We start from the raw sequence: 22,328 nt of genomic DNA on the forward strand, positions 1-22,328 counted from the left end.
TGGATAATCCAAAACACATTTTAAATCAAATAGCGATTGTCGTACCAACCGCATCAGCCATCACTAAGGTGCTCAGAAACTCACCCAGAGCCATCTCATAGGAATCCTTTCTTCAAAATTGATGTATATAAAACTAGTATTTTTCAGCTTTAAATTCTGAAATGCATGATGTCTAACATTGGTTTGCTATTAGGTAGTGGTGGAACATAGATGCAAAATTTATACATCACAAAATAAAAGTTTTGACTGAAAAAATAATAAATAATACTTATTGGAAGATGAGGCCAGTTGGAAAAGTGTGCAGCAGAGGTGAAGGGGGTCGGATCAAGACTAGAGGGGGGCTGATTCAGATTGTATGGGGCTGGATTGGGATGGACGGTTCGAGCCCATATGGGGGCCAGATCGGGATCGGCCGGCTCAAGATCGGATGGGAGGCGCTCAAGATTGGACCGGATCATATAGGAGTCGGATGCTCAGGACGTTGGGGGCCCGACGATAATGAGAGGGAATCTGATGTTGGGAATCGAGTAAAAAAGTTCAAAGAGAAGAGTTGGTTGGTCGTTCGGGAGGCAGGAGGGTTAGTAACAGGAACTAGGGGCATCTAAGGGTGGGAAAGAAGTCATCATTCGGAAGGGAGGGGGGCCCAAGAACAAGAATCGAAGGTCCAGAGGTGGGAAGAATGGTTGGCGTCCAGGATGCGGGGGGTGGACGAAGAAGCAATTATCTTTTGAAAGTGCGATTTCACTGAAATAAATTATGATTTCTTTTGCCATATCATCAATACGAAAATGTGGGGTGAACCTACGATTTTGGCCACATGGAGCCAATACCATGGGTTCATCCCACGATTTCAATCACGTAGCCACCGTCTGAAAATATTTTTAAAATAAAAATATTTTTAAAATTAAATATTAAAATAATAATATTAAAAAAATCCGATGATGATTACCTAACATTCTAAGACCTAAAATTCTGCTCAAAATGGATAATACGAAGGGCTGCTACGACTTCTACCAAAAAAAAAAAAAAAAAAAAAAAAAAAGAAAAAGAAAAAGAGGCTTCTACGCGATTATCGTCGATCTTTATTCTGGAAACAGTAGTTATATAGATATATGACGCCCCGGCAGCGAGAGGGACGGGGGCGACAAATATTTGGGTTGAAAACTAATTCCGAGATTATAAAACATCCAGGGTCTCCATTCTCCAAACAAAAAAAACGAAAAGAAGCAAAAAAAGGAGCCGCGCTCTGTTGTCCGCGGTAGCAATCAAATGGCTTCCCCCAACTTCTAGGGTTTCGGAGGAAACCCTAGTAGGATGCCGCTCTTCTTCCCCTCGATCCGATCTTCCCGACCTCCAACGAACGCCCCGACCCCCATGGATCTCGCGCTGAAAGCCTCGTTTCTCGGTCGACCAGCAAGATTTGGATTCGGCCACCACCACAAAGCTTCGCTGTTGACTGAATTCAATCGGAGTCGTAGAGTCCCCTGTCGGATCTTTGCTAGAATTCTGTCGCCACGTTTCCGCTCGCTATCAGTTCAAGGATGCGATAGTTCGCATTTGCCTAGTATTTTGAGTGCCGAGGCTTGTTCGAAGAATGATGCACGCGAGGTGTTTGCTGTCGATCAGAATGTGAGATGCAGGATCGGTTTTGTTGTGACTGCGATCGCCTGTGGGCTATTTGTGGTGAGGTGCCAAAGTGTTCTGGCTGCGGAAGGTGTCGCGGGTGCAGGGGTTGGGGTTTTGAGATCGGGTCGAACGATTGTTGGTGGTTTGTGGCCGAAGCTGATGCAGATTCTTCAAGTGTTGAAAGAGCAGGGCTTGGTTCTGGCGGCGCTGTTGGGTCTTTCCGCATTTTTTTCCATGGCAGAGACCTCGATCACAACACTGTGGCCGTGGAAGGTTAGCGCTGTTTCGTTATTTCTGAGAAGACCAGTAGACCAAATTGATTTTGGCCTTAAACCGACTTCTTTTTTCCTTTTCAAAGAAGAAATTTCCTTTTAAATAACATGGAAACACTACTTGTTAGTTATTAGTAGTAGTATCCGCCAGACAACTAAGCTTGTGACACCACCATTGTTGATGGACTGTACCTTCTGATTAGTTATTATACTTCAAAACTTACATTTAACCTATTCAACATGGTCACAAACATTTCAAGTTTTAAAAGAATGTGTATTGGCAAGAGTGTCATAAATGGTTGGGCTCCTTTATATCCAAATAAAATGCAAATCATATGCACAAATTCCAAATCCAACATGAAACCCCTTCTTATACTCTACATCCATATCCAAAGCAGAATCAAAACTAATGGGATATTAATTTGGTTTCAGGTTGTTTTTTCGTTATTTGTGGGCCTAACTAGGCTCTGTTTTAGCAGTGAGGCAACGTGGAAGGGCTAGGGTATACTAGTAAGGGTGCACAGTGTCACCATTGACTGTTGCCTTCTCATCTGTCGTCCAAACACTCACTGACATAGGTGCCCTTGCCTTCACCATTAGATAATGGGGAGAAGTACCTAAAACTTTTGAGACAAAAATGGAGGACAGAACTATTTTTCAGTTGACACGCGTCAATGACAAAACAAATATTAAACGTATTATATAAGAATACAGGAATATATTGTAAAATTAGCTTCGGTTTCACGTATGATTTGGCCTATTAACCCAACGTGACCCATTAAGACTATAGTTCTGATTTTGGGACTCAATCCCAAACCAATAGTTCATTGGTCTTATTTTTTTTAAACCCAAACCCTATATCTTGAGTCAGGTTTGGGTCATGTTAGTGGGTTATTGGCCCCCATTGTCACCACTATGCCACTGGAGAGGACGTGAATCTCTTCGTAAATTGAATTTTATTAGGAATTCTGATTTTTCATATAAGGCATTTTACTAGTTTAAGCTTAATAAATTGTTTAGAGTGAGCCATATAAAGAATCCCTTTGCTAGTTTAGATCTCTCCTTAAATTCTACCTTTCTTACAAGCCTATTAGAGCACTTGACCAATTCTATTGTATATCAGCAAATAGTCACATCTTAATTGTTCAGTATGGCACTGATTAAATAAAAGATTGTTTTTCTATTAATATGAGTTGCAATTCACAGAACTGAGAGATTTTGAACTGGAGCTAAAATTGTTAGATTTTAGTGGCTGGAATCTTCTACCGAGGATAATGTATCCATTTCAGATAGTTCTTAGAATCTTGAATCTGCACCCACTTCCTAAGCACTTTCTTGCTTAAAGTGTTACCAAATATTAGCTTCCTTGTACCAGTAACTGCACACGCTCTTGCATTGCTCCTAATTTTGGTAGCTAAGGATTATGCTTGCCCTTGATGTTCAGAAAGTGAAATGAGCTTGAAAAGGAACTTGGGGAAGATGAGGCGAGACTGATGTTGTTCAAAATGAAGTAAGAAGTATGCAGGGCCAAATAATTTCCCTTTTTTATCATATTAAAGGTTGTGGAACATTGTTGTGCAGAATGTGTAAGTCTTCTTAGTGATGTGTTCTTGAGTATGCCTCCAAGTGACATAACTTGAATTTTTATCCTTCCAATAATGGAGAAAAAGGACTAAAGGAGCACATGAACACGGAGGAATACATCTTATGAAGCATCAGCTTGTTAATTGAGGTTTCAAGCATAATAAAATATTGGTTAAGTGGTTGACTTTTTGGTTAGGGGCCTAGTCTTTTAGCTCTTCATAGAAGTAGATAATTTCTTGACAATTCTGAGATTATATAGAAAATTATATTTAGTTATAGGTATGTCTTCTTCTTTACAGGAGGTCTAATTACACTTCTGGAGAAAAGTTAAATTCCTTGGATGTGTCTATTGATTGTAGTCATTCGTTGGATGGACATTTGTTTATACCTCAGTTGTTCCCAGATTGCCCTTAAGAGGCATATTCTCATTCCTAAATAGGTCATTTTATTCATCAATATTCCAAGATTCATGTCCATACCTCTTCATTCTTTTTATCCCATAGCATATTGTCACATTGTGTTTCTGAGTGACATATTGGCCTTGGAGGATTTGTGATTGTTTCATTCTCCAAGTAGTGTCCTGTTTTGATGTCCATATTTTGATAGTACTAGTACATAAAAACTATGTGCGAAGTTATACGATCTTCATTATTTATGTATACACACCAATGCATGTATATTGCGCATTTAGATTTCTTATTTATCTATGCGTATGCTTGTGATGTTGGTCTAAGACGTAGATGGCCTGCTATAGTTTAGGATGGCCCAAATAGGTAGGGATATCAGAGAGAGGGAGAGAGAATAACGAAGAAGGCATTAAATAGGGAAGGGGCATAGAGAGTGCAAGATAGAGTAGAGAGGATAAGGAGCCAAAGCTGGCCAAAGAAAAAAAAACCTTTATCTACAATAAACACACATATAATACAAGACTTGAACCCATTATTTTAACTATTCCATACATTGTATATAGTCTTCCAAAACTTAAGGACCAAGCAACCAAATATTTTTTTAAAAAATAACTTAGGGACTAACATGTTGACTGAGTAAATCGTGATGATATAGGATCTTCAGAGCTCTCAGTCTTCTCAATTTGGTACTCTAGATGCAGTGCATCATCAGCAAGCTTTGATGTGAGGGATAGGTCTTTCCAGGGTATTTAATTGATAGACCATCAAAATAAGATCCTTATAAGGCAGATCTATAAATGTAATTCAGTAGTTATTTGACACTGAAGCTTAAATTGTTGGAGGGGATATGTGAATGTGAAGTGGAGGGGTTTGATTATGTATTGAAACATTCAAGGTTAAAGGGGGAGATCCCAGTTTTATTTATCAACCGAGCTCCAGGTACCTGGGTTCTAAGAACTAAGGCATCAGATTTGGCATGCATAATAGCCATTGATGACACCAAGTTGGGCATAGTTTACTCTAGAGATGCTATAGAAATTTGATATATTTTAGATCCTTTTAGACATATGGCTTGGTGCATTGGCATCCTTGAGCGGGAGCATCAAACCTTGAATGAAGCTCAAGGCATTGGTTACCATGGTGGAAAGAAAAGAATGAAGGGAAAGAATGAAGGGAAGGGAAGAGAGCAAACAATAGCCTAGGATGTTTTCCTTTAGCACTAAGTTGATGCAAGAACACTTAGGGGATGGTTTGCTATAATGTAGATGGGTGTAAAGAGTGAGGGAGATCAAAGAAAGAGAGGGAGGGATTAAAAAGGCACTAGAGAGGGAGGGGGAATAGAACGAATGTGAGATAGAGGGATAAGATGAAAGCTGACCAAAGAAACCACTTTCTCAATAACAAGCTCAAGTACAATCCATGACTCGACCATCATTTAAATTATTCCAGACTATACACATGTATATGTACGATAAATTAAGGACCAAGTAAACCATTTTTTCTTTTTAAAGAGTTTCTTGGGGACCAAGTAATTGATGAGTCAAATAAACTTGATGGCCAAATAACTTGACTGATTTGATGGCCAAGTAACTTAGACTAAAACACTAATGTACTGTAACTTAAGGATCAAGTGAACTGGTGACTGAGTCCCCAAGTAATACCAAATTAATATAGTCTCCATATAGATCAATTTGGCTTGTTAAATAACTTTAGAGACTAATAATATCCTTTGATGCTTTTAGTAGTTTGATAGGGCTCGAAGAATCATGAAATGGTCTATGTTGTAAAAACCAAGCCTTTAACTACATTGATGCCATGGTTTATGTACAGACATATATTTTCAAGGTATTAAATATCGGTGGAATTGCAGGGCATCCATTGTGTCGATTGTTGGGAGAGTATGAGTCGGGAAATGGGCCGAGATGGGACATCCACCATCTTGTGTGGTGGTACATGGGGCATTTTCTTCTATGGAAAAATTGGGATGGCCCCATTATATGGCTTTTAAAACCATATTATGTATACAGATATGAATATATGTATATATATGGTTTTATTGCATGTACATGGACATGTATATATGCAAACACATGTTAAAATATCCATGTGATTTGTGTGTATGCATTTTATACACATTCATGTAACAACAATAAATGACCAATAACCCCTTTAGCACAAAATTCTCTATGCACCATCCTAAAGGTGTGTTGTATGACCTTGCCCATGTAATATATGCATAACACTCCCAAATATGAATGGATGCATTTAAAAATTATTTTGGTAATGGCAACATATAGGTTTCTTGCTTTGACCTACTAAAGGAGCAGTCTAGTTGCTTCTATTTCTACCATGTAATTTTGAAAAGGGTCTGTTTCAAGACATTTCTAGGACATCTTTATATAAGAACATTGTTATGAAATACTCTTATTGTTCTCTTAAAAATACTAAGGGTGATTATGACTTCTTATAGAACTCCTAATGCCAACCTCTTCACATTGAAGTGTTAGGAATAAAAGAACCCATTCATGGTCTTCAATGCATGATTAGTGTTGAGATCAAGGTTTAGTATCTCAATATCGAATCATGTACCAGTACCATACTGGTAAAATATTGGTATGCTCGATATAGTGGTTGGTTTGGTGTATCGAAGTTTGTTACTCTCTTCGTATAGAGTCTTGGTTCAATATTGGTATATATGGTGTGCTTGGTACGAGGTAACATACATCGATGCAGTGAACCATGGTTGAGATTATAGTTCAAAGCAAGGTTTATCATCTTGGTGTTGGATCCTGTATCAGTACCTTGTTGGTATAACACCAGTTGCCCGGTATGGGGTTGGTGTGGTGTATCGAGACTTGGTATGCCCTTTGTACCGAGTTTTAGTTTGGTACCTGTACAGTGCTATATGCCCGGCATGAGACAATATGCGTCAATACAGCAAACTATGGTCCAAAGTGCATAGGATGAAATCTAGTTTGCAAATGCATGCTGTTGAATGTTATCTACACCATCAATATTGCTTATACCCATGTACCATGTGCATAACACTCAAATATGAATGGGTATTGTTGCGGCTGGTTTCTAGTTGACGTCGGAAGATAAAGGAACGCAGCATTGGAACAATCTGCAAAAAAGTCCGGATCGGAGGATGGTGCTCCGGCGAGGATTCTCTGACGCTCAAGTTAGATTGCACAAACAGAGAAGCAGAGTTTTGAGCTTAATGAAAATGGATGACTTATCTGGATCCTCGAGATTTGGGTATTTATCGAGAAGATGACTGTGTAACCATTTTTGGAAGACTGGCCGAAAGAATCTGGTGCAATTATTTTATCGCGATTCTCTGAATCAGGCAGTTATACTGGCGAGATTCTCTGAATCAGGCGGTTACACCCAGATAGGAATGACAGATGTGGCCAGTTAGTGCCTGCCTTTTATACCTGAATCTGGTCGATTTGCTTTCAAAGAAAGATCAGAGAGTGTGACGTGCTAATTAGGAATTGGGACTGATAGCTTTCCAACCAAGGCTCGATTAGACGGGTTGATCCGGAAGTCTAACCAACCTGCAGTTGTTATGCTAACCAGAGGTTGTCCATTATACTAGCCAAATAAGGATCGGATGTGTCTGGAGGTCGACCAGCTGATCCTTCGACCAAGGGTCGGAACAGACATTCGGTCCGACTATGAGTCGGGCCGACCACAACAATTAGGCTGCCTGAGAGATGCCGATATGGACTTGATGGGTCATAATGGGCTTAAGTCTCCATACATCACTGGCGAATTCCAAATTACTCCTAACAGATACCCCCTACTCCCTAGTTTGAGCTCTAATTGGGCTATGGAAGTATTTATTCTAGCATTCTGAATGGCCGAGGATGTGAAAAGTATTTTTAAACTACACGTCTGTGTGCGATTTTTTAGGCGAAAAAATGGTCGAACTAATGATGAAATTTTCGAAATCTGCACGGACGCCACTTTAGATGCCACTCTTTTCTGCTGGGATGCATTAAATGTGGAGACCGTAAGCCAGTTGTTGAGCTAATGAAGGCTTGACGCGTGGCTCATTTTACGAATTGGTATTGACTTGACGTCCTTCAAGAGACATACGTCCTTCTACTTAAAGGGATGGCTTCTTCTGTTTTATCTCTTATTTTGTTTTGCCTGTGAAATCTTTCTCTTCCGTCATTTTTCTTGCTCCTAAGTTTCCACAGACAGATTTCCTTCTTTCTTCACTGTGTGAAGAGCTTTCGGAAGATAGTTGCCTCCTTTCGATTTTTTACTTGAAGGTTAGTCCCTCTTACTTTCTTCTTGGTATTTCCTTTCATTTTTCCTCTAGATTTCTGCTTCCATGGTGGGTTCCGAAAATTCTGTGAGTGAGTCCCATGCGAAAGAAAACGAAGGATCAAAAAAATCCTAGGTCCAAAATCAATCCTCAGGTCGGACCCGGAGAGATTCAATCCGAGTTGACTTTGAGTGACCTAGAGTTGCTCCGAGCTCAATACTCCATTCCGGATGGGTTCCACCTTAAACTTTCTGATTCCAGTGCTCGAGTCCACAATCCGCCTCTAGGCCGATTAGCGATGTACGAGGAAAAGCAGGTCTTAGGTTTTCCATCTTTCCCTTTATTTTCGAGCTTTTTAGGTTCTATGGGATTGCTTTCTGTGTCTTTGAATTTCTTTCGGTATATCATAGGGTTTCTTGTCCTCTGCTTTCGAACAGGAGTCCGACCTTCGATTTCTCTCTTTTTAGCTTTCTTCACATTAAAGAAACACCCATACGCTGATTGGCTATATGTTTCCTACCAGAGGGGTGCCACTCTCCTAGTCTCTGATGCTCTCTCGTCTATTTATGGCTGGAAGAGCCATTTCTTTTTTGTTTCTTGTGCTTCGATAGAAGATTGGGGGATTCTGAACTGGGGTCAGATCGAAGCCTCATCCTTGAAGCCCACAGAGTTGAGTGCTGAGAAAAAGAGATGACTTAGTGATCTTTTGGATCATAATGCTTCTCATCTGGATGAGCTTTTATCTGATGAATCCCTCTTCTCAGTGGGGCTTTCTTCTAGCGAATCTAGGAGTGAGTGGGGTCGCTTATGCTTTCTCTCTTTTTCTTTTATATACATATATACAACTTTCTAACCTGACGTTTGTTGAACAATTGTAGAGATGGAACCCTCGACGAAAGATATTGTGAAATTGAAGGCCTCTCTTCCACAAAAGAGGAAGACACGGGCTACCGAGATTGAGAGAAGGAAAAAATTGAAGTCTGTCGAGCTCAGCCAAGAGCTTGTGTCCGTCGATCAAGCACTTTTTTTCGAGGTCGGAATAGATTTGGCAACACCTGCACCTACTCCGACCTTGACCGCCGACTCTCGAGAAGAGATCGTCGAGCGACCTCGGTGTTCCAAGACTTTTGCTCAAGACGGGTCTTCTAACAAGGCCGATAATGATGAGGCCCTTCCTGACGACGTTTCAGAGGGCTTATTTTTCCAAGACTGGAAAGTGGTTCGGGAAACTATTGAAAACTCCGTCATTCCGGCGAAGCTGGAGCAAATGGACAAGATGAGCATTTTCGATCAGAGGAAGTTGTCCTTGATCATTGGCCATTATGTATGGCATTTATTCTGTTACCCCTTTCTTCTTTTTAATCATTATGCTCCTTCTGACTTGGTCGATTTGAAACGCAGTTGCTCAATATTCTTGTCAATCTATCGGACCGCTCGGCCAGGGAGGCTCAAGTGTAAGAGGCCGAGAAGAAAGCTGAGATGGACGCCCAGGTAGCTTGGACGAAAGCTAAGGAATTGGAGGCTGAGGCCAAGCATCTCCAGGGGGCCTTCGGGCATGTGAAGTCCGATCTTGCCCTTGCCCTTGCCCTGAAAAGGAAGAAAGAGGAGAAAAGAAGAACTGAGGAATGCATTCAAGATGCCAGGCGCTCCTCCGTTGAGGAATTCAAGGCATCACCTGCCTTTGCTGAGGAGATGGCTCGAGCGGTTGAAATATTTAGAGCGTCTGAAGAATACTGCAACAGCCACGTGACCTTCAGTGAGAAGATTTTCATCAGACCCACAAAGAAGGCTGGGCTGATTGCCGGAAGCTGATAGAGGAAGAGCATCCGGAGCTTGATCTCGCCTTCTTAGACTATGAAGATGAAGAAGAAGATGGCGAGGGAATTTGTGTTGCCTTCGAGTTCCCTGAGAAGGAGAATGTTGCCGAGCCACCCTCCTTTTCAACTGCTGACATAGGTCCCTCGGAACCTCCTTCAGACACGACTCTCCAAGAGAAGGTTGGGGATTAAATACTTGTACTTTTTGCCTCTTCTTTTTTCTTAGTTTGTTTTTTTGTCCATCTCTGTAAGGAAATTTCATTTAATGAAATGAAATTATGAGCTTTTTGAATTTACCGCTTTCAATTGTTTGCATAGTTGGTGGTAACGTTTGTAACGTCGGCTCGGCAGTTGTTGCTCCTTTACCGGCCACTTCTCTTCCTCCAGTGATGGCAATCAAGATTAAAACTCACATTGAGAGCTTGGAGAAGAAACTTAAATTTTTTGAGAGAAAGGCTGCCAATCGGAGAAAGAGACTGCAAAAGGTTCAAAAAAAACTTGGTGAGGCCGAGAAAGAAGCCAGCAGACTCCAACAAGAAGTTCGGTGAGTTGTAACTTATAGTGCCGAGAAGGCACAATTAACTCAAGAGATACAGAGGATATTCGACGCAGCATGGAAGAAAACTTGGGATGTGGCGACGAAACTGACTGTATATCGTCGTCAGCTTGACTCTGCTCATGGAGAAATTCGTGCCTTAGAGTCCTTGATTAAGTGCAGGGAGTTTGGATGGGCGAGGTCTAAGCGTACATTACAAATTCAGGATGAACTCTGCAACGCCAGAGAAGAAATTTTAAAGTTGCAAAAGGCGTTGGATAGTAAAAAGATAGTCGTCTCTCCCAAGAACGTACAACAACAAGGTATCCAAGTGACTACTCCAATCGCCATCGTCAGCCCAGGAGAGTCTCTTTCGGTTACCCATGGCTACAGATCTCGATCGAAAGAGCAGGAACCAATAGGTCGATCTCCGGTGGAAGGAGAAAGAGCTGTTTCTTCCCGACCTAATGAACAGCTAATAGATAGTTCTCGATTGATGATCCATACGCCTTTACTGGCAGACGTCATTCTGGTTACAGCTTTTGTCGGAATGCAGTTCGAGTTTTATATCCAGAACTCGATCTGTCTGAGCTTCCCAATCCCGACATGGATATGGACGACGCTTTAATGCAGCTAAAGGAGAAGCGAGGGAATACTTACGTATTTCTCGAATTCGTAATTCTCCGCAGAGTGCGACGCGTTGAAGATCTTAATGGTGGGATACTTTCTAAGATTGATGAAGTACACAACCAGCTAATGATGCCCCACCATCCACAGTCAATTCTCTGTTTCTTTTTTTTTTTAATGTCAAACAAAGAGCTGACTGGATTCTTGTAAACATTCTTTGTCGGAATGAAGCAGTAATTTTTTTTCAATCGCGCATTCATATTTTTATTTTTTTATGTTGCTATTTTTCGAATCATGCTGATTTCATATGATTGCCATAGAACTAAGTTTAAATATAAGCCGATCAAAAGTTTTTAGTATCTCAAGGTCGATCAAAGGCCGAGTTCAAATATCTCAAAGCCGATCAAAGGCCGAGTTTAAATATCTCAAGGCCGATCAGAGGTCAAGTTCAAATATCTTAAAGCCGATCAGAGGTCGAGTTTAAATATCTCAAAGCTGATCAGAGGTCGAGTTTAAATATCTCAATATCGATCAGAGGTCGAGTTTAAATATCTCAAAGTCGATCAGAGGCCGAGTTCAAATATGGAAGTACCGATGTAGGCAAATTGAAGCGTTCATTCGTGCATATACTTCAGCAAAATTACAATATCACTGGTAATACATGCGGAGATTAACTGAGTTCCACGATCTTCGGAGTGGAGTTCCTTCAAGCTGCTTTAGTTTATAAGTCCCAGGGCATACCGCTTCATCTACTTGGTAAGGATCTTCCCAGTTGGGCGATAGCTTCCCCTGCTCAATAGGTTGTGAGACTTCAGTGCACCGCAGCACCAAATCACCAATTCGGAATTTCTTAGACTTGACTCGAGAATTGTAGTAGCTGGCTACCCTTTGTCAGTAGGAAGCCATTCTCACGGTAGCTCGTTCTTTACTCTCTTCAATCAGGTCAAGATTGGTTTGCAATCATTCCGAGTTGATGTCCTCATTGTACTCCTCGACCCTGAGAGAAGGAAGTTCGATCTCAACTGGTATAATGGCTTCGGTTCTGAATGCAAGGTTAAATGGAGTTTCACCGGTCAGAATTCTCTGAGTCATTCGATATGCCCACAGCACATGATATAATTCGTTCGCCTAGGACCCTCCAGTCCGATTGAGTCTAGCCCTCAGGCCTTGTAAGAGTTCTTGTTCGTCACCTCAGCTTTTCCACTGGCCTGTGGGTATCCAATTGAGGTGAAGCGTTGTTCAATCCCAAGGTCTTCACAGAACTTCCGAAGTCGGGAGCCATTGAATTGTCTGCCATTGTCAGTTATTAGCACCCTTGGCAGACCGTAGCGGCAAATGATAGATTTTCAGATGAAATCTTTAACCTTAGCTTTTGTAATATGGGTTAGAGGCTCCGCCTCCACCCACTTCATGAAGTAATTAATGGCCATCAGGAGGAATTTATGCTGATCTGAGGCTTGAGGAAATGGATCCAAAATATCCATTCTCCATTGAGCAAAAGGCCATGGAGCAGCGATGGGAGCAAGGGGTAGTGTTGGTTGATGTTGAACATTAGAAATTTTTTTGATAGCGATCACACCTTTTAACAAAATTTGAGGCGTCTTTCTGCATTGAAGGCCAATAATAGCCTTACCGAAGGATTTTGTAAGAAAGAGTTTTCACATCCAAATGATTTCTACATATTTCCTCGTGGACGTCCTTAGTGCATAGTCTGCATTGGACGGTCACAGACACCTCAGAAGTGGAAGAGAGGACTGCTTGTACAACTTGTTATCATGAAGCACATAGCGAGCAGTCTGATTGTAAATTTTTCGAGCTTCCCGACTGTCTGATGGCAATTCATCTGATTTGAGATACTTTAATAAAGGGTTGATCTAACAGGGTTCATCAATTTGCTGGATGGCATGAGGTTCCTCCAAGCTTGAGGTTCCCAATATCTCGATGTAAGTGCCTCTTTGGAACTCAAGCGGCATGGAGGCTGCTAACTTTGAGAACACATCCATCCGTGTATTTTGCATTTAAGGTACCTGTTGGATATTAAAGCTTAAAAAAGACATGGTCAGTTTTTTCACCTTTTCGAGGTACCTCTTCATGTTTTCCTTTCAAGCTTCATATTCATCCTTGACTTGTCCTGTCACCAGTTGAGAATCCCTGAAGACTTTCAAGTGTTTGTCTTTCACATCCTTTGCAAGTCTGAGGCCAGCAATCAAAGCCTCATACTCTGCCTCATTGTTGGTGGTTGAAAATTCAAACCGCAGAGCATACTCCGCCACATCACCCTCCGGTCCAATTAAAATGATCCCAGCTCCTGATCCCAATGAATTGGAAGACCCATCCATATGAAGAATCCACTGGTCCTCAGGATCAGGGTCCATATTTATTTGTTCCTCTAGCGCCACCGAGCTATCTTTCGCAGCCTCTGATCTCTCTTCGTTAGGGATAGTGCACTCAAGGACGAAGTCTGTCAAGACCTGAGCTTTAATTGAAGGTCTTGGACGGAACTTAATGTTGAACTCAGAGAGCTGCAAGGCCCATTTTGCAATCCATCCCGACGTATTCGGATGGCGGAGGACTGCCTTGACTAGTTGATCTGTAAGCAATACTATGGTATGAGCTTGAAAATAGGGTCGGAGCTTCTTTGCCGTGATGACTAGAGCAAATATTAACTTCTCCAACTTTGTATATCTGGTTTCTGCATCCTGAAGGACTTTACTTGAGTAATATACCGATTTTTAAATTCGTCCTTCTTTCCAGATAAGAATCGAACTAATTGCTGTTGGAGATACAACAAGATAAAGTAGCAATTCTTCTTCTAGTTGGGGCTTTGTAAGCAAGGGTGTTGAGCTGAGGTATTGTTTCAATTCCTCAAATGCTTTCTGACACTTAATCGTCCATTGGAAGTCCTTTGGCTGCTTGAGAGTTTAAAAAAAAGATAGACATTTCTCAGCCGATCTAGAGACGAAATGATTGAGTGAAGCGATCCTTCCGATGAGGCGTTGGATTTTCTTTACATTTTTTGGTGGGGACATCTCCAGAATTGCCTTTATCTTCTCTGGATTCGCTTCAAGTCCTCGTCGGAAGACCATAAATCTGAGGAATTTTTCGGAGCTAACTTCGAAAGCACATTTCGTGGGATTCAATCGCATCTGGATTCGGTGCAAGGTGCTGAAGGTTTCTGGGAGGTCGGCTATGTGATCCTGGGTTGCTTGGCTTTCTACCAACATATCATTCACATAGATCTCCATGCTGCAACCGATTTGATCTTTGAATATTTTATTCACCAGTCGCTGGTATGTTGCCCCTGCATTCTTTGGCTCAAAGGGCATCACCCTATAACAGTAGAGCCCAGAGTCAGTAATAAAGGTCGTTTTCTCTTCATCCTCAGGTGCCATCCGGATTTGGTTATAATCGGAGAAGGCATCCATGAAGGTGAGGAGCTCGTGCCCAGAAGTGGCATCCACCAATTGATTTATTCAATGAAGAGGATAACTGTTTTTGGGGTAGGTTTTGTTCAGATCAGTGAAGTCGATACACATGCGCCATTTTTCGTTCGCCTTTTTGACCAGCACCACGTTGGCGAGCCAGTCTGGGTAAATTGCTTTTTGGATGAAACCAGCCTTGACAAGCTTGTCTGCTTCCTCAGCAATTGCTTTTTGGCGCTCTGGGGCAAACCTTCTCTTCTTCTGCTTTATAAGACGGAAAGTTGGATCCACCTCCAAGCATCACCCTCGGGTCTATGCCAGGCATATCTGCCGCTACCCAAGCGAACAGGTCCGCATTTTTCCGCAAAAGAACAGTTAGCCGAGCTTTGGTTACTTGATCTATGGATGATCCGATTTTTACAGTTTGATGGAGATTTTTTTCCTCAGAGGGATCTCCACTAGATCCTTGGACGGCTGAGCATGCTCCTCAGCCAGATCATCACAGGCGTCCAAACCTATTGGGAGTTCAGGTTGGGATGCCGCCGGCTGTTCCTCCACCTGTAGCTTAGCAGCAAAGCACTGTCGAGCCCATGGTTTGATTGCCTTAGACTTGTCCCACTCCCACCTCCGTCGGAAACTTCATCATTAAATGGTAGCTTGACACTACTACCTTCAGCGCCTCTAGACTTGGTCGGCCAAGAATTACATTGTAGGTTGACGGTAGGTTAAGCACAAGAAAATCAACATGGATGGTCACTTGTCTGGGCTTGGTTCCTACCGTAAGAGGCAGTCTTATAGTTTCCTTCGGAATTTCCGAACTTCCGGAGAAACCTTGGACAGGAGTACTGAATTTACTTAGCTGTTTTAGAACAAATCCCATTGCAATGAAGGCAGCAAAGTACAAAATATCGATTGAGCTTCCATTATCAATAAAAACACGGTGCACATTGTAGTCAGCGATATTAGCAGTAATAACTACCGCATCATTGTGCGGAATTTGTACACCTTCAACATCTTGTTCATTGAAGACTATTGGTTCCTCGAGCCGAGGCTTCTTTGCTGCATGTGGCTCCACTGATCCAGATGACCCCCTAGTTATCGTGTTAATTTCACCTCGCAGAGGTCGATCTTCTACTATCGCCTGCCCCTCAGCCTGTGGTTGTGCTGGAGCCGGTTGAGGTTGAAGCTGAGGAGGCTGGTGCTATCGTTGCTGAAGTGCAGGGCGTCTCTGTTGCTGCTGTCCAGTCCTTGGAGGATATCGGCGCAGAGGATCTTGTCGTCGGATGAACCGATCCAGTCTCCCCTCTTGGATCAAATGCTCAATTTTCTCCTTGAGCTGGTAATAATCCTCAGTATCATGATCGTGGTCACGATGATAGAGGCAATACTTGTCCAGATTGCGGCGCCCTAGGTTTGTTCGCATCTTTGGAGGTGGAGGCAGCTCGGCTCGTACTTCCATCAAGATCTCTCTCCTAGAAGTGTTCAACAGAGTGAGATCACCAAATCGCCTCGGAGGTGAATGATTCCTCCTAGGCGAAACATTCCTTCTCCTCATTGGGGACCTTGAGTGGTGGTGATTTTCACTATTCTGCTTGGGCGAGCGAGCCCGTTCTGCTCTTGATTCCCTACAGCTGGAGTTGCTCGAATAGTTTCCTCCGTCAAAGAATCTTTCAATCGGACATATTTCTCTGTCCGAGCTAACATTTTCGAGAAATCTCAGAAAAAAGTCTTCAACAGCGATTTTTTGAAGTCGCCTATCAATAATCCCCTCTTCAGGACGGACATTGCGATCGAGTGATCTAGGTTACGGACTTCCAACATAGCTTTGTTGAAACGAGCTACTAGGATTGAATGGACTCGCCCTCTTTTTGCTTGATGGTCTGGAGGTAGTCCGAATGCTTCTGTTGCCACCGGTTGGTAATGAAATGAGCAGCAAAGGCCTGGTTCAGCTGTCGGAAAGAGTGAATAGAGGCCAACTTTAGATTGAAATACCAATGTCGGGCTACCCCCTTCAAAGTGGAGGGAAAGGCCTAGCACAGGATAGCGTCAGAAGCATCCTAAAGAAGTGTAACTGCTCGGAAGTAGTTGATATGATCGGCGGGGTTTGTGGTCCATCGTAGCTCTCCAGCTGAGGAACCTTGAAGTTTGGTGGGATAGGCTCTTGAGAATGCTTGCCACAAAAGGCGGTTAGAATCGAACCTATTGGATGATGCTGACGGGTTGTTGCAGATCTGCTGATCTTCCGATCCATTTCTCGAAGTCTTCGTTCGACTTCCACATCTAAGTTGGTATGCGCTTCAGAGTGCGGAGGTGATTGCCGGTCGGGGTTTGAATCATGCCGGATGGAGAACTCGAAGACCGCTGTCTCTTGGTTCTCGGGTTTATCCGCCGCCATTCGCTAGGCTAGAGGGATTTGGGTTTGAGTCGCCGGCTGAGGTGCTGGGAGGTTGAATCGCTGCCTGAACGACAGCCGTGAGTTGCTGCACCTACTGAAAAAACAGGTTGAACTGCTCCACAGTCACTGCTGTGGGCTGCTGTGCCAGTGCGGGAACTTTCACCGCCGGAGGTGTAGGGGCAGAATGATTTATTTCATTCTGCATCGCTGGAAAGTGGAGGTGTTGGTTCGCCGAGAGGATGTTCTGCGTGGAGCCATCATTGGGAGTTTTTGATTTGTCTGCTTCTTTTATAGGACCAGAGATTCGGCCCTTCCTCTATCTGTTGCGGCTGGTTTTGGTTGACGTCGGAAGATAAAGGAACGCAGTGCTGGAACAACCTGCAAAAAAACTCGAGTCGGAGGATGATGCTTCGGTGAGGACCCTCCGATGCTCAAGTCAGAATGCGCAAACAGAGAAGCAGAGTTTTGAGCTTAATGAAAATGAATTACTTATTTGGATCCTCGGGGTTTGGATATTTATAGAGAAGATGGCTGTGTAACTGTTTTTGGAAGACTGGCCGACCGAATTTGGCGCAATTATTTTATCGCGATTCTTCGAATTAGGTGGTTATACTAGCGAGATTCCCTGAATCAAGCGGTTACGCCCAGATAGGAATGACAGATGTGGCTAGTTAGTGTCTGCCTTTTATATCTGAGTCTGATCGATCTGCTTCCAAAGAAAGATCAGAGAGTGTGGCACGCCACTAGGAATTGAGACTGATAGCTGTCCAACCAAGGCTCGATTAGACGGATTGATCCGGAAGTTTAACCGATCTGCAGTTGTTACGTTGACCAGAGGTTGTCCCATTATGCCAGCCAAATAAGGATTGAATATGTTTGGAGGTCGACCAGCTGATCCTCGACCAAGGGTCGGAACAGACACTAGCCCGACTATGAGTCGGGCCAACCACAACAATTAGGCCGCCGAGGGATGCCGATATAGACTTGATGGGTCATAATGGGCTTAAGTCTCCATACATCACTGGTCCTTCCAAATTACTCCTAACAGGTACATTTAAAAATATTTTTGGTAATGGCGACATATATGATTCTTGCTTTGACCTGCGAAAGGAGTGGTCTAGTTGCTTCAATTTCTACTATGTAATTTTGAAAAGGGTCAGTTTCAAGACATTACTAGGACATCTCTGTATAAGAACATTGTTATGAAATACTAATATTGTTCTCTTAAAAATACTAAGGTGATTATGACTACTAATAGAACTCCTAATGCCAACATCAACAAATTAAGTGTTAGGAATAGAAGAACCCATTCATGGTCTTCAATGCATGATTAGTGTTGAGATCAAGGTTTGTCATCTTGATTCTGGACCATGTAGCAGTACCACACTGGTACAGTGTTTGTAACTTTGTATGCTTGGTATAGGGGTTGGTTTGGCATAACCGAAATTTGTTATGCCCTCCGTATAGAGTCTTTGTTCGATATTGGTATGTATGGTATGCTTGGTAGGAGGCAATACCCATGGATATAGCAAACCATGGTTGAGATTATGGTTCAAAGCAAGGTTTATCATCTCATCTTGGTATCTTACCTATATTGGTACCTTATTGGTATAGTATCAGTGTACCTGGTATGGTCAGCGTATCGAGACTTGGTATGCCCCTTGTACTAAGTCTTGGTTTGGTACCTGTACAGTACTATATGCTCGGTATGAGGCTGTATGCACCGATACAGCAAACTATGGTCCAATTTGCAAATGCATGCTGTTTATTGTTACCTACACCATCCATATTGCTTAAAAACAAAATGCCTGGTTTTCAGATGCTTCCTACATTGCATCCAATGGTCATAAAAGGACACTTCATGATTCAACAAGCAGTTTGAGTTGGATAAATGAGAGTACGTTATTCTTGTGTGATTTTAAAGATTATTATCATGATTTGGATTCTTGATTTAGATGGAATTATTTATGATGATGTGAAATCTTGATTTAGATGGCCATATGCATGTTCATACCCAAAGAAATCTTGTTACTTACTAAGTGGTTGTATGAGAGCTGCACACTGGCACAAGAGCACATTTTCTGAATGTTGGAATTTGCTCCGTCATTTTCTATGTGGCATTTATGCTGCATATCAGCCATGTACTGTGCATTTTCTATATCTGAGACATAGATCTTAGTATATTCACTTGGGTAGGATTTTTCTCAGTTAACTACTTGTAAATAATACTAGGTACTGCATTCCCCAAGTTGTTTTTATGTGCTTATGGTGGTACTTTATTAATTTTTTTAATTGATTTGGCCAAATTCTAGAAAATTTGTTGGAAGACAGCTGATAAAGATGGGGTTGAAGGAAGTGAGGCTACATTGTTTAATAATATTAGATGTATGCTTTTATTTCTTACTACTAGTTCTGCTTGAGTTTTGTATATCTATGGTGAAATTGGCTTTTGAGCTTCATATGCCTTCTTTTTGTCAGGTTCGTGAGTTAGCTGAAAAAGAGCATGAGAGTGGTGTCTTCAGAATGCTTTGCAGTGATGTTACTCGTTTCCTGACCACCATTCTTATTGGCACAACGTACTGTTTTATTTATTGCTTTATTATTTGCATTTTTACTGTCTATTATAGCAGTCTGCTTTTTATCATTTTCTTCAGCAAGTATTCCCTCTTATTTTACACTTACTCTTATGTGTACTCAGTGTGGTCAATATTGGTGCAACTGCACTTGTGACAGAAGCAGCAACAACAATTTTTGGTGAAGCTGGTGTTAGTGCAGCGACAGGAGTTATGACTGTATGTCCTAAACTGTTCTTAGATCAGCTTTTAGATTCAGCTGTCTATATGGTAGCTTGATTCTGACTGTTAATCTATTTGAGATTTCATGTTTCCTTCTCTACGTTAGGCTGTGTTTAAAGTTCTCAGTGATAACATGCCATTTTTATTGAAGTAATATGTTTGAGCCACTGCACACTGTCATACCTGCTTACTGTTTGCAAATAAATGGTTTAGTTATCAAATTATGAATAGAAAGCGTTGATGATGTGGAGAGAATCTATTTCATAGCTGACTGCCAAGATCTGATGGACATATGATATATATTTTGCTATATGTTAAAAGTCCAATAGAGTTGCTTCATCCACATGTGCCTTGTTTCTTCCATTCTATAGGTTCTGGATGTGCCTGTCTTGGACATTAATGAGAAACTAAAAACAATTATTACTTTCCATGATGGACAATAACCAACAAAAAAAAAATTCTAGAGCCACTGTAGATGTAGTAACTTATTTTCTGATAGTGAAATAAAATATTGTTTATTTTTTTATACATATAATTATAATGGATACCAAATGTTGAGCTAAAAATATTATTTTAATTTATTTTTATATCATTTGTAATTATATTTGTTGGGGGAAATTCCGCATGGGCCGATGATATGAAAAAGCCCAAGGCCTAGGATATCCAAACACGGTGAGCCTACCTCTTGAAGCCTTTGCCGACCCATGGTCGACTATAACCTTTGCCGACTAATTCTCAACATCTGCCAGTCAACGCTCCGCGCCTTGAGTAGACGAAAGCCTACCAGCTATCGCTCGGCAACCCATGTGCATGATCGCTGATATTTCCTCATCAGTTGATCACATCCGGTCGACCAACTTTACGTTGCTGAACATATCTCGGCTCTGGATTCCTTCATCCGACGACGACACAAGGCGATCGACTCTTAGTCATCGCCGACCAATCTCCATCTTGACGACACCCAGTTGGCGACTCAATTCAAAATTCAATGTCTGCTGGGCGACAACTGTCGTGGAACTAATAAGGCAACCATAATTGTCATATCCTGAAAATTGAGCGATAATCCCGCTACCTCACGCAAGTCACGGCATCGTGCCAACCAACTTACCAACCGAAGCTCCAGCCCTCCGTCTATAAAGGAGGCTCAAAGAGGACCCCAAAAAAAGTAAGCCATTATTTTGCCTCTCACGCTCCTCTTTCTGTTGAACGATGGTTCTAACTTGAGCGTCGGAGGGTCCTCGCCGGAACAACCTCCGGTCAGGACTTTTGTATAGGTCATACCCCCGGGAGGTCCGTCTCGCCGTCTTGCACTAACAATATTCATAAGGATATTAAATAAATTTTGTTATTTTAGCATCAGAAAATATATATTTTTTAGTTGTTATCCATTATGAATTAATAGTCAATAATAATTATTATTTTCATTACATTTTAGATAAATTTGAAAAGAGTCTCATTGTCAAAATCTTGGGATGAGCCAGTGGTAATCTGGTATTTTGATTTATTTTATCATATATTAGATCTTAAATGATAAAGGATATTCTTTCATATAGTTTTTGTGTTAGATAAAAAATGAAGAGAGGAAGGTATATGACTGTTAATTTCTTTTAATTTTACTTGGATAAGAAGTCTTCATGGGAATCCAAGTTTGTTGGAAACTATTTATGGGCTAGATTTTCCTCCTAGCTGGTTGCCTAACTACCCATGTCTCTCCATTAGTATTTAGTAAGGGCAGCTTTAATTGGAGGATTAAAAGAATGCTAGATGGCACAATCTCAGTGTTTGTAGGCTTTTTTTGCCTGCAAGAGCTAGTACCTCTGTCACTGCCCATCCTACCATCCTAATAAAGGACAGTCCCTTAAGGATTTAGCTCTTATTCAAGCTATCTTTGAACCTCAAGAGTCTCATCCTACTTCTTCTTATTGTCAACCCATTTTATTGTAGATTATTCTCTAATATCTAATTAAGGTTCGCCATACCGATACCTTAGTGGTATAGTGTCACTATGCCTAATATGAGATGTCTAATATGAGGGTCGGTTCGGTGTACCAATACTCGATATGCTTCCCATATTGTCTATCGGTTCAGTACTTATATGCTACAATAAGGTCAGTATGCATCGGTAAGGTTTTAAATCCCGTGGGATGGAGGTGTCCCGATACCTCCATGGAACGGACACCCTGTTGTCTTGTTCTGTTCCGATGGCCATCCCGATAGATATCCTCCATCTCTTTCCCTTCTTTTTTTTTCTTATTTTCTTATTTTTTCCTTGTTTTCTTTTTTTTCTTCTACTTTCCTTTTTCTTTTTTGTTGTCTTCCTTGCCTTTCTTTTTTTCTTTTGCTCCTTCTTTCTCTTTCTTTTCTTCCTTCTTTCCTTCCTTTCTTTTTCTTCCCCCTTTTATGCTTTCTTTTGTTTTTCTTCTTCTTCTTCTTTTCTTTCACTTTTCTCTTTTTTCATCTTCCTTTTTTTCTTTCCTCTTTCATTTTCTTTTCCCGCATGGATGGGTTTTCGAGTCCTGACCCCATCCCGGTCCTGTTTTCTCACAGGAACGGGATGGGATGGTCGGGA

General features: G+C 41.7%; 1 protein-coding gene across 1 annotated transcript in view; it reads left to right on the forward strand.

Moving 5' to 3' along the window:
- The first annotated feature begins 1,108 nt into the window (after positions 1–1,108).
- The window catches only part of LOC105034243 (putative DUF21 domain-containing protein At3g13070, chloroplastic), a 54,588-nt gene continuing 33,368 nt past the window's right edge, over positions 1,109–22,328 (forward strand). The window contains exons 1-3 of the mRNA XM_073251411.1: positions 1,109–1,899; positions 19,443–19,540; positions 19,663–19,756. Of these exons, the coding sequence (XP_073107512.1) occupies positions 1,315–1,899; positions 19,443–19,540; positions 19,663–19,756 (777 nt within the window). The 5' untranslated portion in view covers positions 1,109–1,314. The remainder of the gene's footprint in view (positions 1,900–19,442; positions 19,541–19,662; positions 19,757–22,328) is intronic.

The sequence above is a fragment of the Elaeis guineensis genome, chromosome 2 (genome assembly GCF_000442705.2).
Source record: "Elaeis guineensis isolate ETL-2024a chromosome 2, EG11, whole genome shotgun sequence".
Taxonomy (NCBI): domain Eukaryota; kingdom Viridiplantae; phylum Streptophyta; class Magnoliopsida; order Arecales; family Arecaceae; genus Elaeis; species Elaeis guineensis.